Source organism: Urocampus carinirostris, chromosome 17 (assembly GCF_059441175.1).
Source record: "Urocampus carinirostris isolate Australia breed hairy pipefish chromosome 17, RoL_Ucar_1.0, whole genome shotgun sequence".
Lineage (NCBI taxonomy): Eukaryota > Metazoa > Chordata > Actinopteri > Syngnathiformes > Syngnathidae > Urocampus > Urocampus carinirostris.
Window position 1 is genome coordinate 15,494,466 of NC_142365.1, and position 18,035 is coordinate 15,512,500.

Consider the following 18,035-nt stretch of genomic DNA (forward strand, 5'->3'; position numbering starts at 1 on the left):
CCAACAAGCAAAACAAGAACAAACAGGTATCAACAAGTTTTCAACAAGGGTAAACAACGATCTGGCCAGGGGCAGTTCCCAAAGCAACGTTTAAGTACCCAGAGGAGTAATCAGGAACTGCAGGTCAGCCAGGGTCAAGGGGCGGGGCCAGCTGGGCGCCATGACAACCGTGCAGGACATGACACTTCTAAATTCACATTTTCTCTTTAAAGTCTGTGTTGTTGACTTTAAATGTGTTGAGTTTTTAAAAGGCTCAAATTGTTTTGTATTTTATCTTTTTGTTCTTGTTTTTGTGTACATTTTAAAATCCTGTTTCCAGTGTTATCCTGGGATGTGTTTCATGATTACCGAGAACATCAACTCTCTCAGCAAATCTGGAAAAGAAAATCCAAGCCATGGAGATGTGATGCTACAGGAGACTTCGAGGCATCAGATATATGTACATAGCCAATGTGAACAAAGAAAAATGGTGCGTTCAAGGGTTCAGGGTTCAAGTCCAGCTACCGCAACTTCCCTGTGTGGTGATTGCATGTTCTCCCGTGCCTGCGTGGGTTTCCTCCGGGCACTCCGGTTTCCTCCCACATTGCTAAAACATGCGTGTCAGGTTAATTGGCCGGTCCAAATTGTCCCTAGGTGTGAATGAGCGAGTGAGTTGTCTGTCTCTGTGCCCTAAGTGGCTGGCAACCAGTTCAGGGTGTCCCCACTGCCCGAAGATAGCTGAGATGGGCTCCAGGACCCCCGTGGCCCTACCTAGGAATAAGCGGTGCAGATAATTGATGGATAGAATGGATACACTATATCATTTGTCTCAAAATCTTGATACATTCTTTATCCCCACTCAACATAGTATACGTTTCCAAATCCGGCTGATGACGTCATCGATTCCTGGCACCCTATAAATTACCCAAGTCCGTATATATATATATTTTTAATTTTCGATTTCAAATGAGCCTTTTAAAACTACTTTGAAATGTGCTATTATATTTGTTTAAAACATATTTTGACCTCCACTCAACATAATACTGTATAATGTGTATATGTTTCCAACTCCTGCTGATGACGTCATCGAATCCTGTCCGTTCGTATTTCGTATTTCTTCTTTTTTTTTATTTTCGAATACGCCTTCTCAAAAGTTCTTCTCCAATTTGACCTCAAAACGAAGCAGTTGCTAGATTCTGTTAATTTCTTATATACTGTATTGACATTATTAATGCATTTATAAATTTTCAATTCTGGAAAAAAAAAAACTTGATCTGAAACTAACTGTTGCCATGCAAGGCTTTTTTTCTACTTGGGACAAAAAAGCGAAACGTCACATACACAAGACAGCTTTGTAAGTGTGCGTAGTCTTGAGATGATCAAACTAATAGCACATCCACGCATGAATTGGCCACAGCATCACTCGCAACGACGGGTGCGAAACCCACCTCGCTGGACGTGGGAGCAAATCTGGACCAGGTAGGCTCTTCTCAACTCTCATTTTTTCATTTTTTTCTTCCTTTAGAGAAAGACAAGTGTCACGCGTGGGTTGTGTCCGTCACTAGAGTTTCACTTCTTAAATTTGCATCGCGGAGACGATCTACTTTGTCGTTAAAGTCAGTCGTAAGTAACTTTTAAGATCGTGTAACGTAAGCACTTGGGGTCTATTTCGTGGGTGGGTCTCTCATTTTGAAACCGGATTTAAAGATTTAGCAGATTTGGAATTTGAATAGGAATCGTCATTAATAGCAACGTAACAAACATTGTTTATAACGAGACTAAACATGGCACCCAACGATACACACGTAATAAAGACTTAAAACAAAATAAAATAAAAATATAAAAAATAATGTTAGGATAAATAGGCAAAAATATTAACAAGGTAGTGCTTGGAAGTCAGGGGTCTCATTATTTACTTTATTATCATTGACATAGAGATTAGACATGGCACTCCAGGGTAAACATGTAACAAATACTTTAAAGAGATGAATAAAGTAATTCATAAATAAAAGACTGCCAGTATAAATATCCAAAAGACTTTACAACAAAGTCACTGGCCTAAGTTGTCACGTAAGTTGCAATAATAGTGCAATGCTACAGTATCACAAGTATGCCATGTTCTCTAGATTGGGCAGAGAGCAGCCAATGATCTTCTGGGCTGTTTTGATTATTCTCTGTATGTTTTTCCTATCCGCTGCCATACTCCCAGTGTACAATGCAGTTTTTGTTTTTTTCTGATTTTCTAGAAAATAATCCTGATAAAAAAAGAGTCATGGTAAATGGTCTGCACTTATATAGCACTTTCCAAGTCAAGGAAGACTTCCCAAAGCGCTTTACAATGTGATTCACACTTACCCATTCACACATACACTCACACACCAATAGTGGCCGTGCAGCCATGCAAGGCTGCCAACCTGCTTATTGGGGGCATTAGGGATTCATGTCTTGCCCAAGGACACTTCGACATCTAGCACAGAGGAGCCGGGAATCGAACCTGCGATCTCTTAATCAAGACGAGCGCTCTACCTCCTGAGCTAATCTGTTCTGAAATATCCTGATTTAAATTCCTTACACAAAATAAGCAAACATCTACAGTTACAAATATTGTTGTCTATAAAAAAACATCTACAGGTATTTAGTTTTGAAGGGCTCAGAATAAAAATAAAGTAATTACTCATGACTATTTTTAAACCGATAAAAAAAATTGTTTTAGAAAACGATGTATATAAATGAAATATGTACATTATAAATATGGTAAGTAAAGAAAAGTCTAACCAGTTGTTTGAATGTTGTGGACAGACATGGGACCAAGTCACACATGTGCAAGTCTCAAGTAAGTCCCAAGTATTTTTTTCTTGGGCAAGTCAAGTCAAGTCACAGGCTGTGTCAAGTCAAGTCAAGTCAAGTCCTGTAATAGGTCAAGTCAAGTCCAAGTCAAGTCACCTTTGGCGTACTGTTGTAATTTTAGCTTCAGAATCTGATCTTAATAAAGTGAAAGGCAATATATAAGAAATCAAGTAATCATCCTTGGCTAATGTGCCTAACCTGTAATAAAATATTTGTATCCTAAATACTCATGTTCAGTAAAATACATCATAGACTCAAACAAACAGTGATATCGTCAGTATTTGGTATTTATTGACAGAAAAAGTGATCTGTAGATCGAAACCCAAACTTTTACTTTTTTTTTACTTTTACAAAGTAACAATAACAGCTAAAACAAATACTAACTTACAGAGGATTAAACTGTCACATTTCTCTTGCTCTTTTCTTTGCAGATTTCTCTCTCACACGCTTTCTGTCACTCACTCAAACAGTATATCCATAAGTCAATCCCTTTTTATGAGGAAACAAATAACAGCTAAAACAAATAGCTTATTATTATTAAACTTTGTTACATTTCTCCTCTCTCTCTCACTCACACACTCACACACACTCACACACTCTCACTCACTCACTCACTCACTCACTCACTCACTCACTCACTCACTCACTCACTCACTCACTCACTCACTCACTCACTCACTCACTCACAATGACACAAATTAACTCACTCACTCAGTCACTGTATATCCATCAGTCATTCCCTTTTTACAAGGTATTGCATTTGCAAAATAGAAGATTAGACAGGGTCTTATCTGCAAGCCGAGCTCGATGGGGTCTCATAATGATTCCACCATGGCTGAAGACTCTTTCCACTGGGGAACTTGAGGCTGGCACTGACAAAGCTTTCATTGCAACAGGAAAAAGGGCAGGGAGGACAGCCCTGTTTGCGTCCCAGAAGGACAGACAAGGCTGCCCACAACAAAGAGAAAAATAGTTATTTAGTTGTGTCTCTGGGTTGGTGGTTGGGTCCTGCTTGCGGCGTTTTTTGTAGCCTGAGAATAGGCCAGTGCTGTCTTCTTGCTGGCTTTCGCTTTCCTCCTCTAGGAATTCAGGACTCTGGGATGTTGTGTGAGGTTGCACCTCACGTAGAATCAGATCTAATTAAAACAAAGAAAAAAAAGGGCAAGCGTAAGATCTCATGAGCATTATTCAAAATTGAACATCCACAGTTTGATACGCTTGCAAAATCATCTCTAAAATGGATTATAATACTCATATAACTGTTTTGAATTACATTTCCATAATTTGATAATGGTGACACGCCTAAGTGTACATCACGTTAAAAAAAAAAAATCCACTGACCTTTTACCATGTCAACAATGTTATTCTTGACATCATCGGTGACAAGCACATCATGCTGAAGCCACATCATGGAGAAAGCCGGGTCCAGGACAGCTGACCTGATGTAGACTGGGTCTGCAAATGGCAGCTCTTCCCCTGATGCAGCTGACAACATCTTCACATTAACGAAGATTCCCCGGAACCGTTTCTTCAAAGAGAATTGCAGGCTATGGATCATGCTTCCCAGGAAGCGCACTTGCGGCTTGAGTCTTTCCAAGTGGTGGTTAAGAGACAATACACAGGGGAGGACAGAGCTAATCGTCACAATCTTCTCTCCCTGAGTAAGATCAGTGGCCTCTGCAAATGGCTGTAGCACATCACAAAGTTCCTTCATCAAGTTCCACTCCCTAATTGAGAAGACCAGCTCACTGTGTCCCGTGTTCTGAACAACACTGCACAAGTCCTGGTGACTGAATGAGAGCACTGCCTTGACTTGTCGGAAAGTTGAATTCCACCGTGTGTTTACAGCAGCGGGTATCCCTCGCTGATCAAACTTCTCCTCAAACGCATCTTTAAAGGTGCTGGATGTATGCAAGAGAGAGCTAAGCTTGGAGCATTTTGCAAAGGAACTGTTCATGATCCGTGCATCCTTGAGACCATCACCAACAGCTAACTGCAGAGTATGCGCAAAGCATTGCTGACGTTTAGGGCTTCCTCTGTTGATTGTGCGGTCCACAGTCTCCCAGTCACCTCTGGAGAGGTCTTCCCACAATTCTTCATCATCCAGATTGTCATCATCGGTTACTTCGTCATCTTGATCCTTCGGAAAACAGACTGAAAATGCTCGCTTCATATTCGCAGCATTATCACAGATTATGAAGTCGAGTTTTTTCCGAATGCCATAATCCTCACACAGGGAATCAAAGGCTTCAGCAATGCGCTCTCCTGTGTGAGATCCCTTGAATCTGCTGCATGCCAGCAGGTATGACTTCAGCATGACTCCTTCTGAGGTTGTTAAGACATGGCCAGTGACTCCCAAAAAGCCGCGCATCCTCCTATCTGACCAAATGTCTATGGTAACCGACACATGGTCTACACCAGCAAGAATCACTTTGATCTTTTCTTGCATGTCTGCAACAAGTGATTCTATTGTTGAAGTTATTGTTCTGCGGCAGATAGGCTGGTATTTGGAGTCGACCACAGACATGAAGTGCCTGAAATGTTTATTTTCCGTCATTGAAAGGGGCATGCTACATCCAATCACAAGATCTGTAACAATAGCATTGGTTATGGACTTCTGTTTGGGATGATTTGCTGAATATGCTTCCAGAGGACGAGACTGGATGAACTGTGATATTGCAGGCTGTGTAGTATCAGTGCAGGCGTTTCTTGTCCTTTCATACTCTGCATATCTGTGAAGCAGATGCAAAAACAAGAATGAGATGTCCTGTATGGTTGGGCAGACATGAAATCATGACATATGGTTAAAAAAACAGTTGTTTGAAACTTTCTGTATTTTTTTTTATCTATCTTCTGGATGATATTACTTAATATCAAATCAACTGTAACTGAAGCTTTTACCACATTTTTTTACTTTTTTATGCTCATAAAGCTGGTATATCTTAACCATGTGATAGTTAATAAATAAAACAATTTATTTAACATTTCCAACCATGAAATCAAAATTTTTAAAGAAAATAATGAGCTAATATTTATTTTTATACTAAAAAGTTACTAAAAAAAAACTACAAAAAAAACTTCCATAATTGTCGACTTAGTGGTCTTAATTATAAGATTGGATTAACATTATTGTCACTATTTGATTTGGAGACTACTGGCATAACTTTTGATCTAGCCTGCACGATTGAGGCGGTTTTAGCGTGATGACGTTGTAGTCTGATTGGTTGTAGCATAGTCCAGTAGTACACAGAGGCATTTGATCAACGCAGCCTCTCGGATGGTTGGCCAGACTAAACTCGTGTGATGAGTTTATCACACGTTTATCACAGTTTATTAATAGTCGCGATAGCCAGGCTTTATTGTTGCACTTTTATTGCACTTTATTGTTGTCAATGTCTACGCATAGGACAGTGTGGAACGTAATTTCGATTCCGTTTTATGTCAAGTACATTTGAAGGAACTGGCAAATAAAACTGACTTTGACTTGACTATGTACGATCAGCATGCCTGTGAAAAAGAGCGGATCCCCCTGCAGCTGCCGCCAACCCCACACTCTCCCCAATCGTGGAAGGTGCCCTTTTGCCAACACTTCCAAATTATATGCAGATTGAGACTATAACATTAAGGCAAAGACACATTTTTCAGGGATGTGATTTTTCCGCTAATTCGCGGAATTCCGCTTTCGCTCCAAAAATAAAATTTTAAAATTTCCGATTCTTTTAAATGGTAAAAAAAACGATTTCGTCTCGACAGCGTTCCATTTTAGTGTTTCCGTAACTGAAATGAAACGTACTTGCGATTGGTTGAAGTCTCCGTGTTGACCAATAAACGCGCTCCTTATAAAGGCGTAGGAGTATGCCATTGTTCATTTCTCACACGTTTTTGCCGAGTGTTTAAAGAAAGATGTCCGAGATCGAACGCAAAGATGCTCCGCGAGTTAAAGAAATTGCTAAGATCGTAAAAAAACAAGTTTCGATCGGACTGGTTAGAGAAGGAATTATCTACAAATGTTGGTGACCCCGACGTGATCCAATGTAGCGAGCAGAGACGGGAGTCGTAAGCGGAGTGTCAAACAAAGGTGCCAACGAAAGCTGCTTTAATGACATTTAAACTGGCGATAACAAAACAAACACGAGAGTGGCTAGAACCGGCCGAATTAAGAGTCCCCCTAGGAACTCGCTAACTAAACAATGGTTCCGTGGGTGAATTATGTACAACCCACTACAGTACTTTCATTTATAGATAACATCTTCTTCTATAACAAAGACATTTATGGTATGTTCTAATATGAGTTACTTTTCATTTGGTCATGATACAATTATTTGTTCATGAAATTTGAACTCTTCAACATGATTTATGTGTTAACTTAGTAATCACATGAGTTAGATATGATGATATTCTCAGTGATAGTTTTTAATAGCAAAGGCAGTCCAATGTTTTTTAATGTGACTGATTTTGAGTTGACTTAAACTGTAATTTTATATGGGATAGTTCAAAATACATTGAAAATGTATGCTGTTGTTTTGTCTATTTCTTTGTCATCTGAGTGCATTGAAAGTACTTAAAAACACGGAAAACCCATGACCTCCGGGGGGCTTCGCCCCACTTCTCCCCCCACCAGGGCACTGCCCTGGACCTAGCTGGGTGCCCGCGGCCCCCAGACCCCCGCCTAATTTTCAGATAATTTCACTTTGGTCAAATCACATCCCTGATTTTTGATCATGTACAGTGCACGTGTCCTTCTCAACTTCACCGCTTAGCCTACCCTATTTTCTCAATTAGACAGCCCGTTTATCCGTAGCTCCTAGCTCAATATGCCTGGCTTGTCTTTTGCGTTACCCGTTGTAGGATAGACGAGGCACTATGAGCACAAATGCATTCGTTTTACTCAAACATACTGCAATGTTTATAAAAGTAAATGAATGAAGCATCATTGACGCAGGTTACGATAACCTCTCGTCTCTGCATAAGAATGTCACAATGATAAACTGAAACCCCCCTGTGCAGCGGCTAAATCGCCCTGCCGCTCACTCTTAGCTAACAACCAAAGAGTAAGCAACTGGACTTTTTAGAGATTGAGCTGTAGATGTTCCTCATGGAAGTTCCTCAAGCTCAAATTAGAAGTCCAGTTGCCTACAACTAAACTGTATGGATAAAATGACCTGGGTGAATGACAATATTCACAGACATTAGCCAACATCCAACTCACCAGATATTAACACATTGACAAACAGATATTAACACTGACAAACACTTACTGGGCAGAATGGCTCTTCAAATGTCGGATGAAATTTGAGGTGGTGGTCTGGCTGTCCGAAATTTTCCCGTTGCAAAATTTGCACTGCGCTGTTCGCCGTTTACCTTCTTCACAGAAGTTTTTGAAGCCAAAAGTTACTACCCTCGGAGCAGACATGCTGACTTCAGGTGGTTGCCGTGGAGGTGTGTGGCGCATGGGCAGAGTGGGCGTGACATGAGAGCGTTTCTCAGCCCGCATCCCGTACTGTAATTGTCAACATTATTTAAATAATGAAATATATATATATATATGAACACGCAAGTCATTCAAGTCATCGTGGCTCAAGTCAAGTCAAGTCCCGAGTCTTAGATTGCCAAGTCCAAGTCAAGTCACAAGTCATAAAAACAGCGACTCGAGTCGACTCGAGTCCAAGTCACTAAGTCTCAAGTCCCCATGTCTGGTTGTGGACACTGGGGATAAGATTGTCACCAAATCAACACATTTTCATTACTACAGTTTTTATTTTTACCATTTTATATTATATTTTTACATTTTTGTTTGGCGGCGGGCCGGATGAAAAGCCTGACAAGGCTGCATTTGGCCCGTTGACCGTAATTTGCCCAACCCTGATTCAAACATTTGGGCCTGGAGTTTTTTGGAACTAATATTCTTTCTTGTCTTAATACATCATAAATTAAACTTTTTCATATTGTTAATTTCTAACCGGGATTTGACTGAAATAACAAGGTGGTTTGCCACATTCAACATGGCTGACGTGCTCGCATTATATCAACGCACTCAACAGCCGAACGGTGGATTGCTCTATAACTGGTTTTTGACACCCCTACTCACTTCTTATGTGTGTTTGTGTGTACCTCCCGGCAGATCTCGCGAGATTTTATTCTCTGACGGACTCGTTGACTGTTAGCGGTCCTGACCGAAGAGAAGGCGGACGGGAGGGAAGGAAAGCAGGCAGGAAGGAAGGCAGGAGGGCCGAAGGCAGGCAGAATCATGGCGGACAGAGACAGCGGAAGCGAGCAGGGAGGAGCGGGCCCCGGGCCCGGCTTCGGTCCTTCGCAGCCGGCGGCCGCGGGAGGAGCTTCGGCTTCCGGCCTCCTCCAGCACGAGACCGAGGAGCTGGCCTCCAAGCGGGTCGACATCCAAAACAAGCGCTTCTACCTGGACGTCAAGCAGAACGCCAAAGGCCGCTTCCTCAAGATCGCCGAGGTGGGCGCCGGCGGCAACAAGAGCCGCCTCACCCTCTCCATGGCGGTGGCAGTCGACTTCCGCGACTACCTGGGGGACTTTATCGAGCACTACGCCCAGCTGGGTCCCAGCCACCCGGCCTCGGCCTCAGCGGCGCAGGACGAGCCGCGGCGGGCGCTCAAGAGCGAGTTCCTGGTCCGCGACAACCGCAAATACTACATGGACCTGAAGGAGAACCAGCGGGGGCGCTTCTTGAGGGTCCGGCAGACCGTCAACCGCGGCGGCGGTGGGGGTCCTGCTTCGGGGCCCGGCCTGGGCTCTCAGACCATCGCTCTCCCGGCTCAAGGACTCATCGAGTTCCGCGACGCGCTGGCCAAACTGGTGGACGACTACGGCACCGAGGACGATCCGGCCGAGCTGCCTGAAGGTTCGTCCCTCAGTGTGGACAACAAGCGCTTCTTCTTCGACGTGGGATCCAACAAGTACGGCGTCTTCATGCGGGTGAGTGAGGTCAAGCCCACCTACCGCAACTCCATCACCGTGCCCTACAAAGTCTGGGCCAAGTTCGGACAGACCTTCTGTAAGTACTCCGAAGATCTCAAGAAGATCCGTGACAAGCAGCGGGACAAGCCCGCCTGCCTGATGGACCAGGACGATGAGGAAGAGGAGGAGGAGGACGACGACGAGGACCAGGCCAGGCCGGACGATGGAGACGAGGACTGAGGTGATGAAAAAGCGCCAAATGTCATCGAAAATTGTGCTGCTTTGAAGGCCACACCAGAACCACAAGCTGACAGTTTTGGTCCCTCATCGCTGGACCGCAGTACAGTAACCGGCTGCTCAGCAAAGTAATACCATGTTTGAACCTTCTTTCCTACTTGACAACTCTGTTTCCCGTATTAGCAAAGTTTTGTACCACTTGCAGCTAAAAACAAAAAAGTATTTACGGGATCCAACAGTCAGTTTTCCGTGTAAGCTAATAAGGTCAGCACAAATGACATCCCTGTATTCTTCTCAACCCAAACAAAGACGTGCTCACTTGTGCTCATCAAAACAGGGCTAGTCCTGCTTTCAAACTCCCTTTTCTCCTAACAAGGAACCCCCATTTTTGCAATCCAAACTGCTCTGTGGTTCTCGTCGATCGAGGTGCTCACCAATCTTCTCGGGTTGTTTCTGTCGTTGTTGACGCGACGCGATTGAGGTCTAAGGTACGAAATACATCGTCATGTAGCAAACGCGGGCAAAGTGGCCACGATATCATAAAGAAAGCAGATGAAGATGCGCCGATTCTGCATGTTTGCACTTCGAATCCTTCACCGAATGGTCTGGAGGACGCTTCCAGATGTTGTCTGGAGTGCACCAGAACTCAACACATACTTAGGTGGCCATCCAAAGCTTTGTGACCTTATGGTGGGCATGCAAAACAGTGCCATCACACCACCTGGGCGTCAAGCAGAACGTCAAAGGCCGCTTCCTCGAGATAAAAAAAGAAAATGGTAAAAAAGATCATTAAAAAAAATCCCCAAATATATATTTTAATGACGTTACGGTTAATTTGGCACCAGGCTCGGCTTTAGCGACTAATCTCTCTTCCCTATTGTGATAGTCAAATGCACGGCAACCGATTTGAAATCTAAGAAGCACTTTTTTTCAAATTAATTTCCCCAAAACTTTCGAATCGTTTGAATTAGAAAGCAGCATTCCCTGGTGTGACTAGACTGACCTGTGCAGGTTGGAGTATTGACAAGAAATTTCTATTGAGGGCACCAACTGCCCTTGTCTATTCTGGCTTAGTTTCAAGACAGCATTTTATTTTCCACATCTTTTAACCTACACAGCCAACTTGCCCCACTTTGCCGGTGTTGGATCAACACCAGAAATTGCATGTGTCATCACCCTCATATACATTTTCTTTATCCTATCCCGTAAGATCCTGAGGCGTCCCCCTGAGACATCATCTCTCCAGTGTGTCCAGGGTCGTTCGCGGGACTTCCTGCCGTTAGGACTTTCCCATTAGTTACGCATTATTATCGATTCCCGAGCCACCTCAACTGGCTTCTCAAAGTAGACAAAGAGTTTTTCACCCTATTTCTGAGACCCAGCAGAAAAAAACAAATTCCAGTGACCCGTATCTATCGCAACCCCCAGTTGAAGTTAGGAACATTAATTTGAGAACTAAGATTTTCAGCATTTTTTGTTAATGCTTAGTGCCAATACTCATCATTTTAGAGCAGGGGTGTCAAACAAGGGCCGGATCATGCCCGCTAAGAGAAGCTCAAGAGAAAAACGACCTGCAGGTTGAAATATGCCTACTTGATGTTTCCATAGCTAGGTGCCTCTCACAAAGGCACTGTACTTGTATTTCTTTCTCTGTTCCTCTCTTTTCCTCCTTTTTTCTCTCACTCTCTCACTCTTTTTTTCTCTTTGTTCCTCTTTGTTTCTTTTTATCTTTGTGTCTTTTTAACTTTTGCTCTCTTCCTCTTTCCCCTTTTCTCTCTTGATTTACCCTTCTCTATATATCCCTTGCTCTTTCTCTCCTCTTTTCTGTCCTCTTTCTCTCTATTTCTCAGGATTTCTTTATTTCTCTCTCTTTCCCCCTCTTTCACTATTTATCTTATTATCTCTTGTTTCTCATGTTCTCTCTCTTTCTCCCTTTCCTTGTCCCACACCCTCTCATTTACTCTCCCTCTCTCTATCCCTTAATTCTTTCTCTCTTTTTTTCTTTCTCTCTAATCTACTAGTCCAGCCCCTGAGAGAATGTTTTTTTCTTTTGTGTGGCCCCCGAGTTAAAATGGGTTTGACACCCCTTCTTTAGAGAAATGTTTCGCAAATGGTAGGACTCGTAGTATTCAGTCTGTTGCGGGCCTTTAACTCGGCAAAATAAAGTACTACGAAATAAATGACAAGCCTTAACAGTAGATGGCGATGATGTCCTGCAAATGCGAGTGAACATCCATAGAAAATAAGTGGCAACGTTTGGTCAGAGAGTAGTGATAAGCTAACCAGAAGAAAAAATTGTGCAATTTGAATTGTAGTTTTTGTTGGAATTTATTTAGTGGATTAAAAAATTCTACATAAGAAGTATCTTCCCCACCCCCCATAATGCAGTGTTGATTTTGGGGGTTCAGTGAGTGAGGTTTATCAGCTAAAAGTACATAATTTGAGTTGATTTCAAATGTCTTTGCACTTCCTCAGTGTTCGTCCATGGTGATACTGTTATGCAAAGTTACTCAGTAAAGCGGTTTAGATTTTGTTAACATCGCATCTCATTGCGCATAGGAGGGAATTTAATTTGTCTTAAAAAAAATGGAATATGGTGTATTCATCCTAAATGATATAAACTGCACAATATTTCCATCAATACAATAGAGAATTTGATTTTTGCCTGTAATCATGGTGGGATTGTGGGTCCTGAAGTCTGACCAGTTGAGAACCACTGTTTAGAGTGTTGAAGCAAGACAAGTGGGCTTGGACACATGCAAATACTTTTTGGTTTTATTTCTGGCAATTTTGTTGCACACATTTGAAAGCGCAGTGTAAAATTGCATCGCCGGTTAGAAAGACCGACAAAGGTTCCGCGGGGTAAAGAAATACTTGGCAAACAAGTGTTTCCTATCCAGTCTTTTGCATCTCTTAGATGTGTGGTGGCACTTTTAGAAACTCCTCGTCAGTCCTGTTCAAAGCAAGCTAGCAGCAATCAGTGATTTACCTCAGTGTTCGCTCCACTGTCCTTGAGATGGGCAACTAAAGGGGAAGGAGGCGTAGAAAACAAACCGGTGCCTTACACACTCTGCATGCTTACACGCCGGCCTGGTGCTTTGGATCGCAACTTTCATTGTTTTTATTCTTCTTTCGTCATCTCTCGGTCCAGACTGGTGGTGCTACCAAAAAGAAAAAGGCTCGGGCCTCTTCTTCCTTTCATCTTCTTTCCCAAGCCATCCAGGTATCGGCCTCCATGTAAACATGGAAGGTGAGGGGCGGGGCGTACCATGATGCAGAGCAGTGAGCATCAAGCACATTGGATAGCAGCGATGGCTGAAAGGATTCCACTAGCTTCTCGATATGCTTTTAGATAGTCACGTATGTCCTCGGTGGCTTTATTAACGGGGGGAGTAGCACACTTTCTTTGAATGAACCTTTTCAGCGTTTTCGTTTGTGGAATGTTTTCTCCCACGATAATATAGATTCTTATTTTGACGTGCAACATTTCACGACTGTGCAATATCATACGTGCCAATGACGGCAAAATATATCCATGAAAATAGATGAGGATTACTATTTCTGACTTCCATGTTTATTCTTGGAAAGCTGTTATTTGCACTCAAAAACAAAAAAAAAGGAAGAGAAGTTGAATGAAGGTCATAGCAGCCACTGGGTCAAAGCAGTTCACAGTAACTCGGAGGAAATTTCCAAAAGAAAAAGAAAAAAAAAGCTACGAACTGGTGCTCGAGTCGTATTTTGTTCCCCAGTTTGGTGAACTGTCTTTTAGTGGTTGTGTTTTAGCACTTTGCTTTCCCCATGCAGGTGGTGAAGAAAAAAAAAAGAAAAGAAACCTGAGCAACACTTTATCTTGAGAATGTCATAATCTCCTTTCTCTTTGATTTGATACATGAAATATAGTGTATGTATATTTGACAAGTTTAGTTTTGCCCCAAGAGAAAGAATCTATATTCCAAATGTGTATTTTCATGTTGTTGAAAGAAAGTATACCAAAACGCGAGGCGCTCGAGCGGGCGGGGGGCAATGTTTGATTTCGATGTGGTGTTTGTCCTCACTGTCTGACGTTTGCGTCGATGCTAATGACGAAAGCTTCGTTTTACAGCCTTCAAAAGGCGCGGAGAGAAATGCCTGTGACGATTCCGGTATTGTGTGTGTTCTAACGGGCTGTAAAATAAAGCGTTGAACCCCATGCTTTTGCCACTTTATTCTATCATTGTGCACAATTCAATCATTTTAACAGCAACGGAAATGACATCGCTCATTGAATTCGATTGTTTTTATTATCATGACGATGTGAAACATCGTAGGCAACGAGATCAGACACGGCACTGCAATGAAGACTTTAAAATGCGATAAAAAACTATCAGGATAAAAGGCAGAAAAATATTTACAATGTACAGTGGAACCTCGCATTTCGAACGCCTCTCAGTTCGAACAAATCGGTTCTCGACCAAAAATTTCGAGAAATTCTTGCTTCGCTTTTCGTTCAAAAAATCGGAGTTTGAACGCCGGTACGCTAGAGGCGACACTGAGCGGCGTATGAGTGTAGATTGCCCCCACCCCTCGTGAAGAACTGTTGTCACGGCAACGCGCACTCCTTTTCTGTTTTCGTTTTTCAAAAGCGGTGAAGGGAGTGTTTTAACCCCTAATTATGCCTTGGAAGAAGGTTGGTGCAAGCAGCAAAGTTGCTACAGGTGAATAAAGAGGAGTAGTGCGTACAACTATTGCAGGTGTGCGAGTTTCCCTTCTTTCAGGAATACAGCATGGCTTCTGCCGACCGGTAAGAAATCCTATTCATAATTCTTTTCTTTATCCTTTAACCGCTCACCACTTGTTGTGGAGACCCGGGTGACATGTGAATGACCTGATTTTTTTATTTTTACACGTTCATGTTAGCGTAATCTTTCGTACGGAAGATTATGCTAACATGAACGTACGATTAGCCTGGGTTAGCTTTACGTTAAATATTCAAGATAAATATTCAGGGTGTTGGAACGGATTAAAACAATTTTACATTACTTTTAATGGGAAAAAACGGCTTCGGTGATGGTACAAATCGGTTTTCGTATAAAGAAATGGAACGGATTATGGTCGAGAACCGAGGATCCACTGTATCTCTTAGTGACTGGCCTAAGTTAAAGTATAATAATAGTGCAATGAAAATAGTTCAAAGCAAAAATAGTGCAATTAAAAGAAGTGTAAAACAAAAATAAGTCAATTGTGGAGTCCAAGGTCTAATCGACATTATTGCAAAAATAACCAGGGTTGGGTAGGGTTACTTTAACTGGATTACTTTCAATTACTTTTGGATGACTCTAATACCAAATATGCTAATAAAAGACAAAAGAAACTAAATATGAATAAGATTATGACTCACAACACGCGGTAAGCTTTCTCTCCTGGCTTTGATCTCCGGCAAAACTAACATAAAATGCGACAGAAACAAAATGAAAATAAATTCAAACAGCTTGCCAACATCATTTTTGCCGTTCCATGTATTCCGTTACTCCCCAAGCCTGCACAAAATTTAGTCATTTTATTCATATTTAGTTTCTTTTGTCTTTTATTAGCATATTTGGTATTGAAGTAATCCAAAAGTAATTGAAAGTAATCCAGTTAAAGTAACCCTACCCAACCCTGAAAATAACACCTCATTAGTTGGCGTGATACTACACCAATCACTGAAGTAGAGCTGTCTTTTAATAAATACATTGCTCTTTTATTCGACAAACGAAACCTGATTCGAATAATTTAACCAAATGCTACATAAAAGTAAAGCTTCCAAATGTCCTCATTGCCCCCGCAGCATGCTTTGTTAAGGGTAACGTCACCTCAAGTGCCTTTCTTCGTATCGGCCACTAGAGAGCGCTGTTTGTCTATGAACGACTGCGGTCAAAACCGCAAAGCTCTCAAGCAAAACAAATTCAATTTACGTAGTTTTTTTTAAATTATTATTATATTTTTGACCCCTTCCAGCCACCGTCATCCACAAAGTAAATTGGGGGGTGGGGGGGATATGCATTACAGTACAGTAATATGTAGGCAACACTTGGAACGTCGGTGTCTGTCGGTCCTATGTAAATACAGCAGGGCTGTCAAACTCATTGTAACTCGGGGGCCACACGATAGAACAATCATTCTGTCGGGGGCCGGACTAGTAGATTAAAGAGAAAGAAAAAGAGATAAAGAAATAAGAGAAAGAGGGAGGGAAAAGGAGAGAGGGCGGGACAAAGAAAGAAAAAGAGAGGGAGAGAGCGTGAGAAACAAATGATAAAAAAGTAGCGAGAGAGGGGGAAAAGAAAGGGAGAGGAAGAAAGAAATCCAAAGAGAAATAGAAAGACAGAAGGAGAGAAAAGAGAAAAGAAAGCGTGAAGGGTATGAAGAGAGAAAGAGAAGAGAGACAAAGAGCAAAAAAGGAAGAGAGAAAGAGGAGAGACAAAGAGCAGCAAAGGAAGAGAAAAGGAGAGACGCAGAGAGTGAAAGAGACAGAGATGGAGAAAAGGGGTGGAAAAGAGAGACAGAGAGAGAAAGAGAGAGAGAGAAAGAGAGAGAGAGACAGAGAGAGCGAAACAAGTACAGTGTCTTTGTGAGAGGCACCTGGCTTTGGCAACATCAAGTGGACATATTTCAAACTGCAGCTTGTTTTTCTCTTGCGCTTCTCTGAGTGTTGTCTCGCGGGCCGCAATCAATCCCTTAGCGGGCCTGATTCGGCCCGCGGGCCGCCCCTCTGACACCTGTGAAAAACAGGGTAATATCGAACGATACTTTCTAGATTTCCGTTTTCTGAAAAGTACATTTTGTTTTTAAACAATGTTTTTTTTTTCACTATTCTGCAGACTTATTTCGTTCTGTGCGCTAAAATACAGTGGAAAATAAAGTATACAGCTGGTGTATATGCATTTATTCACAAAGATTGTTGAAAGAGTTTCATGTTTGGCATGGAATGCCCTGCGACTGGCTGGCAACCAGTTCAGGGTGTCCCCTGACCACTGCCCGGAGATGGCTGGGATGGGCTCCAGCGCCCCCGCGACCCTAATGAGGATAAGCGGTACGGCTGATGAGATGAGATGAGATGAGGTGTTGATTTGTTCATTTTAACAGTTGGGTGGATGCGGTTTTACACTTGAAGCGACTCACTATGCTATATAAACTCAACACTGCCCTCCTGTGGCTGGAGAAAGCATTTGGTGTGCATTTGTTTTAAAAAATCGTATTTTACATAGAAATGACCTAGAGCATGGGTGTCAAACATACTGCCCGCAGACCGTATCAGGCCCGCCAACCAATTGAATCCAGCCCGCAAGACACTGGTGAGATGCTGAAAGAAGCATAAGAGAAAGATGAGCTTCAGATTGACATATACTGGATATCGTCAAAGCCAGACGCCACTCACAAGGCAACTGTAGCTGTATTTTCTTTCTTTCTTTCTTTTCTTTCTTTCTTTCTTTCTTTCTTTCTTTCTTTCTTTCTTTCTTTCTTTCTTTCTTTCTTTCTTTCTTTCTTTCTTTCTTTCTTTCTTTCTTTCTTTCTTTCTTTCTTTCTTTCTTTCTTTCTTTCTTTCTTTCCCTCTTTCTTTCTTTCCATCTTTCTTTCTTTCCCTCTTTCTTTCTTTCCCTCTTTCTTTCTTTCCCTCTTTCTCTCTCTTATTTTGTTCTCTCTTTCCCTCTTCTCTCTCTCCTTCCTTTTCTCTTGTTCCCCCTCTCTTTGCCTTCTATTTTTCTCTCTTCTCTTTCTCTTTTCTCGTTTTCCCAGTCTCTCGGTTTCCCCCTATCTTTTCTCATCCTCTCTCTTTTTCTATATTTTCTCTCTCTTTCCCCTCTTAATTTTCCATATTTCTTTTTCTGTCTATCTTTCTGTTTTGGTTGTTCTCTCTCCATCTTCTCTCTGTATGTCTTACTTTCTAATTCTCTTTCGCATCTTTTTTTCTGCCCCTCATTCTTGGTCTCTTTTGTTCTCTCTTACTCTCTTTCTTACGTTCTCTCACACTCTCCATCTCCACTTTTTTCTCTCTTTTTATCTGTCTTTCTCGTTATTTTCCTCTTTTTTC

General features: G+C 42.0%; 2 protein-coding genes across 3 annotated transcripts; one reads left to right on the top strand and one right to left on the bottom strand.

Moving 5' to 3' along the window:
• The first annotated feature begins 1,346 nt into the window (after nucleotides 1-1,346).
• On the top strand, nucleotides 1,347-14,177 carry LOC148349331 (transcriptional activator protein Pur-alpha-like). Of its 2 annotated transcripts, none has more exons than XM_088320821.1 (2): nucleotides 1,347-1,458; nucleotides 8,948-14,177. In XM_088320821.1, exon 2 carries the CDS (start codon nucleotides 9,074-9,076, stop codon nucleotides 9,989-9,991), a length of 918 nt encoding a protein of 305 aa, XP_088176947.1. In that variant the 5' UTR covers nucleotides 1,347-1,458; nucleotides 8,948-9,073; the 3' UTR covers nucleotides 9,992-14,177. The 2 variants fall into 2 exon arrangements, with proteins under 2 accessions (XP_088176947.1, XP_088176948.1); XM_088320822.1 differs by lacking the exon at nucleotides 1,347-1,458 and adding an exon at nucleotides 1,463-1,602.
• LOC148349332 (zinc finger BED domain-containing protein 4-like) lies at nucleotides 3,161-4,840 on the bottom strand. The gene is made up of 2 exons (XM_088321501.1): nucleotides 4,168-4,840; nucleotides 3,161-3,962 (listed from the first exon to the last, which is right to left on the bottom strand). Exons 1-2 carry the CDS (start codon nucleotides 4,781-4,783, stop codon nucleotides 3,571-3,573), a joined length of 1,008 nt encoding a protein of 335 aa, XP_088177627.1. The 5' UTR covers nucleotides 4,784-4,840; the 3' UTR covers nucleotides 3,161-3,570.
• Nucleotides 14,178-18,035: the final 3,858 nt, after the last annotated feature.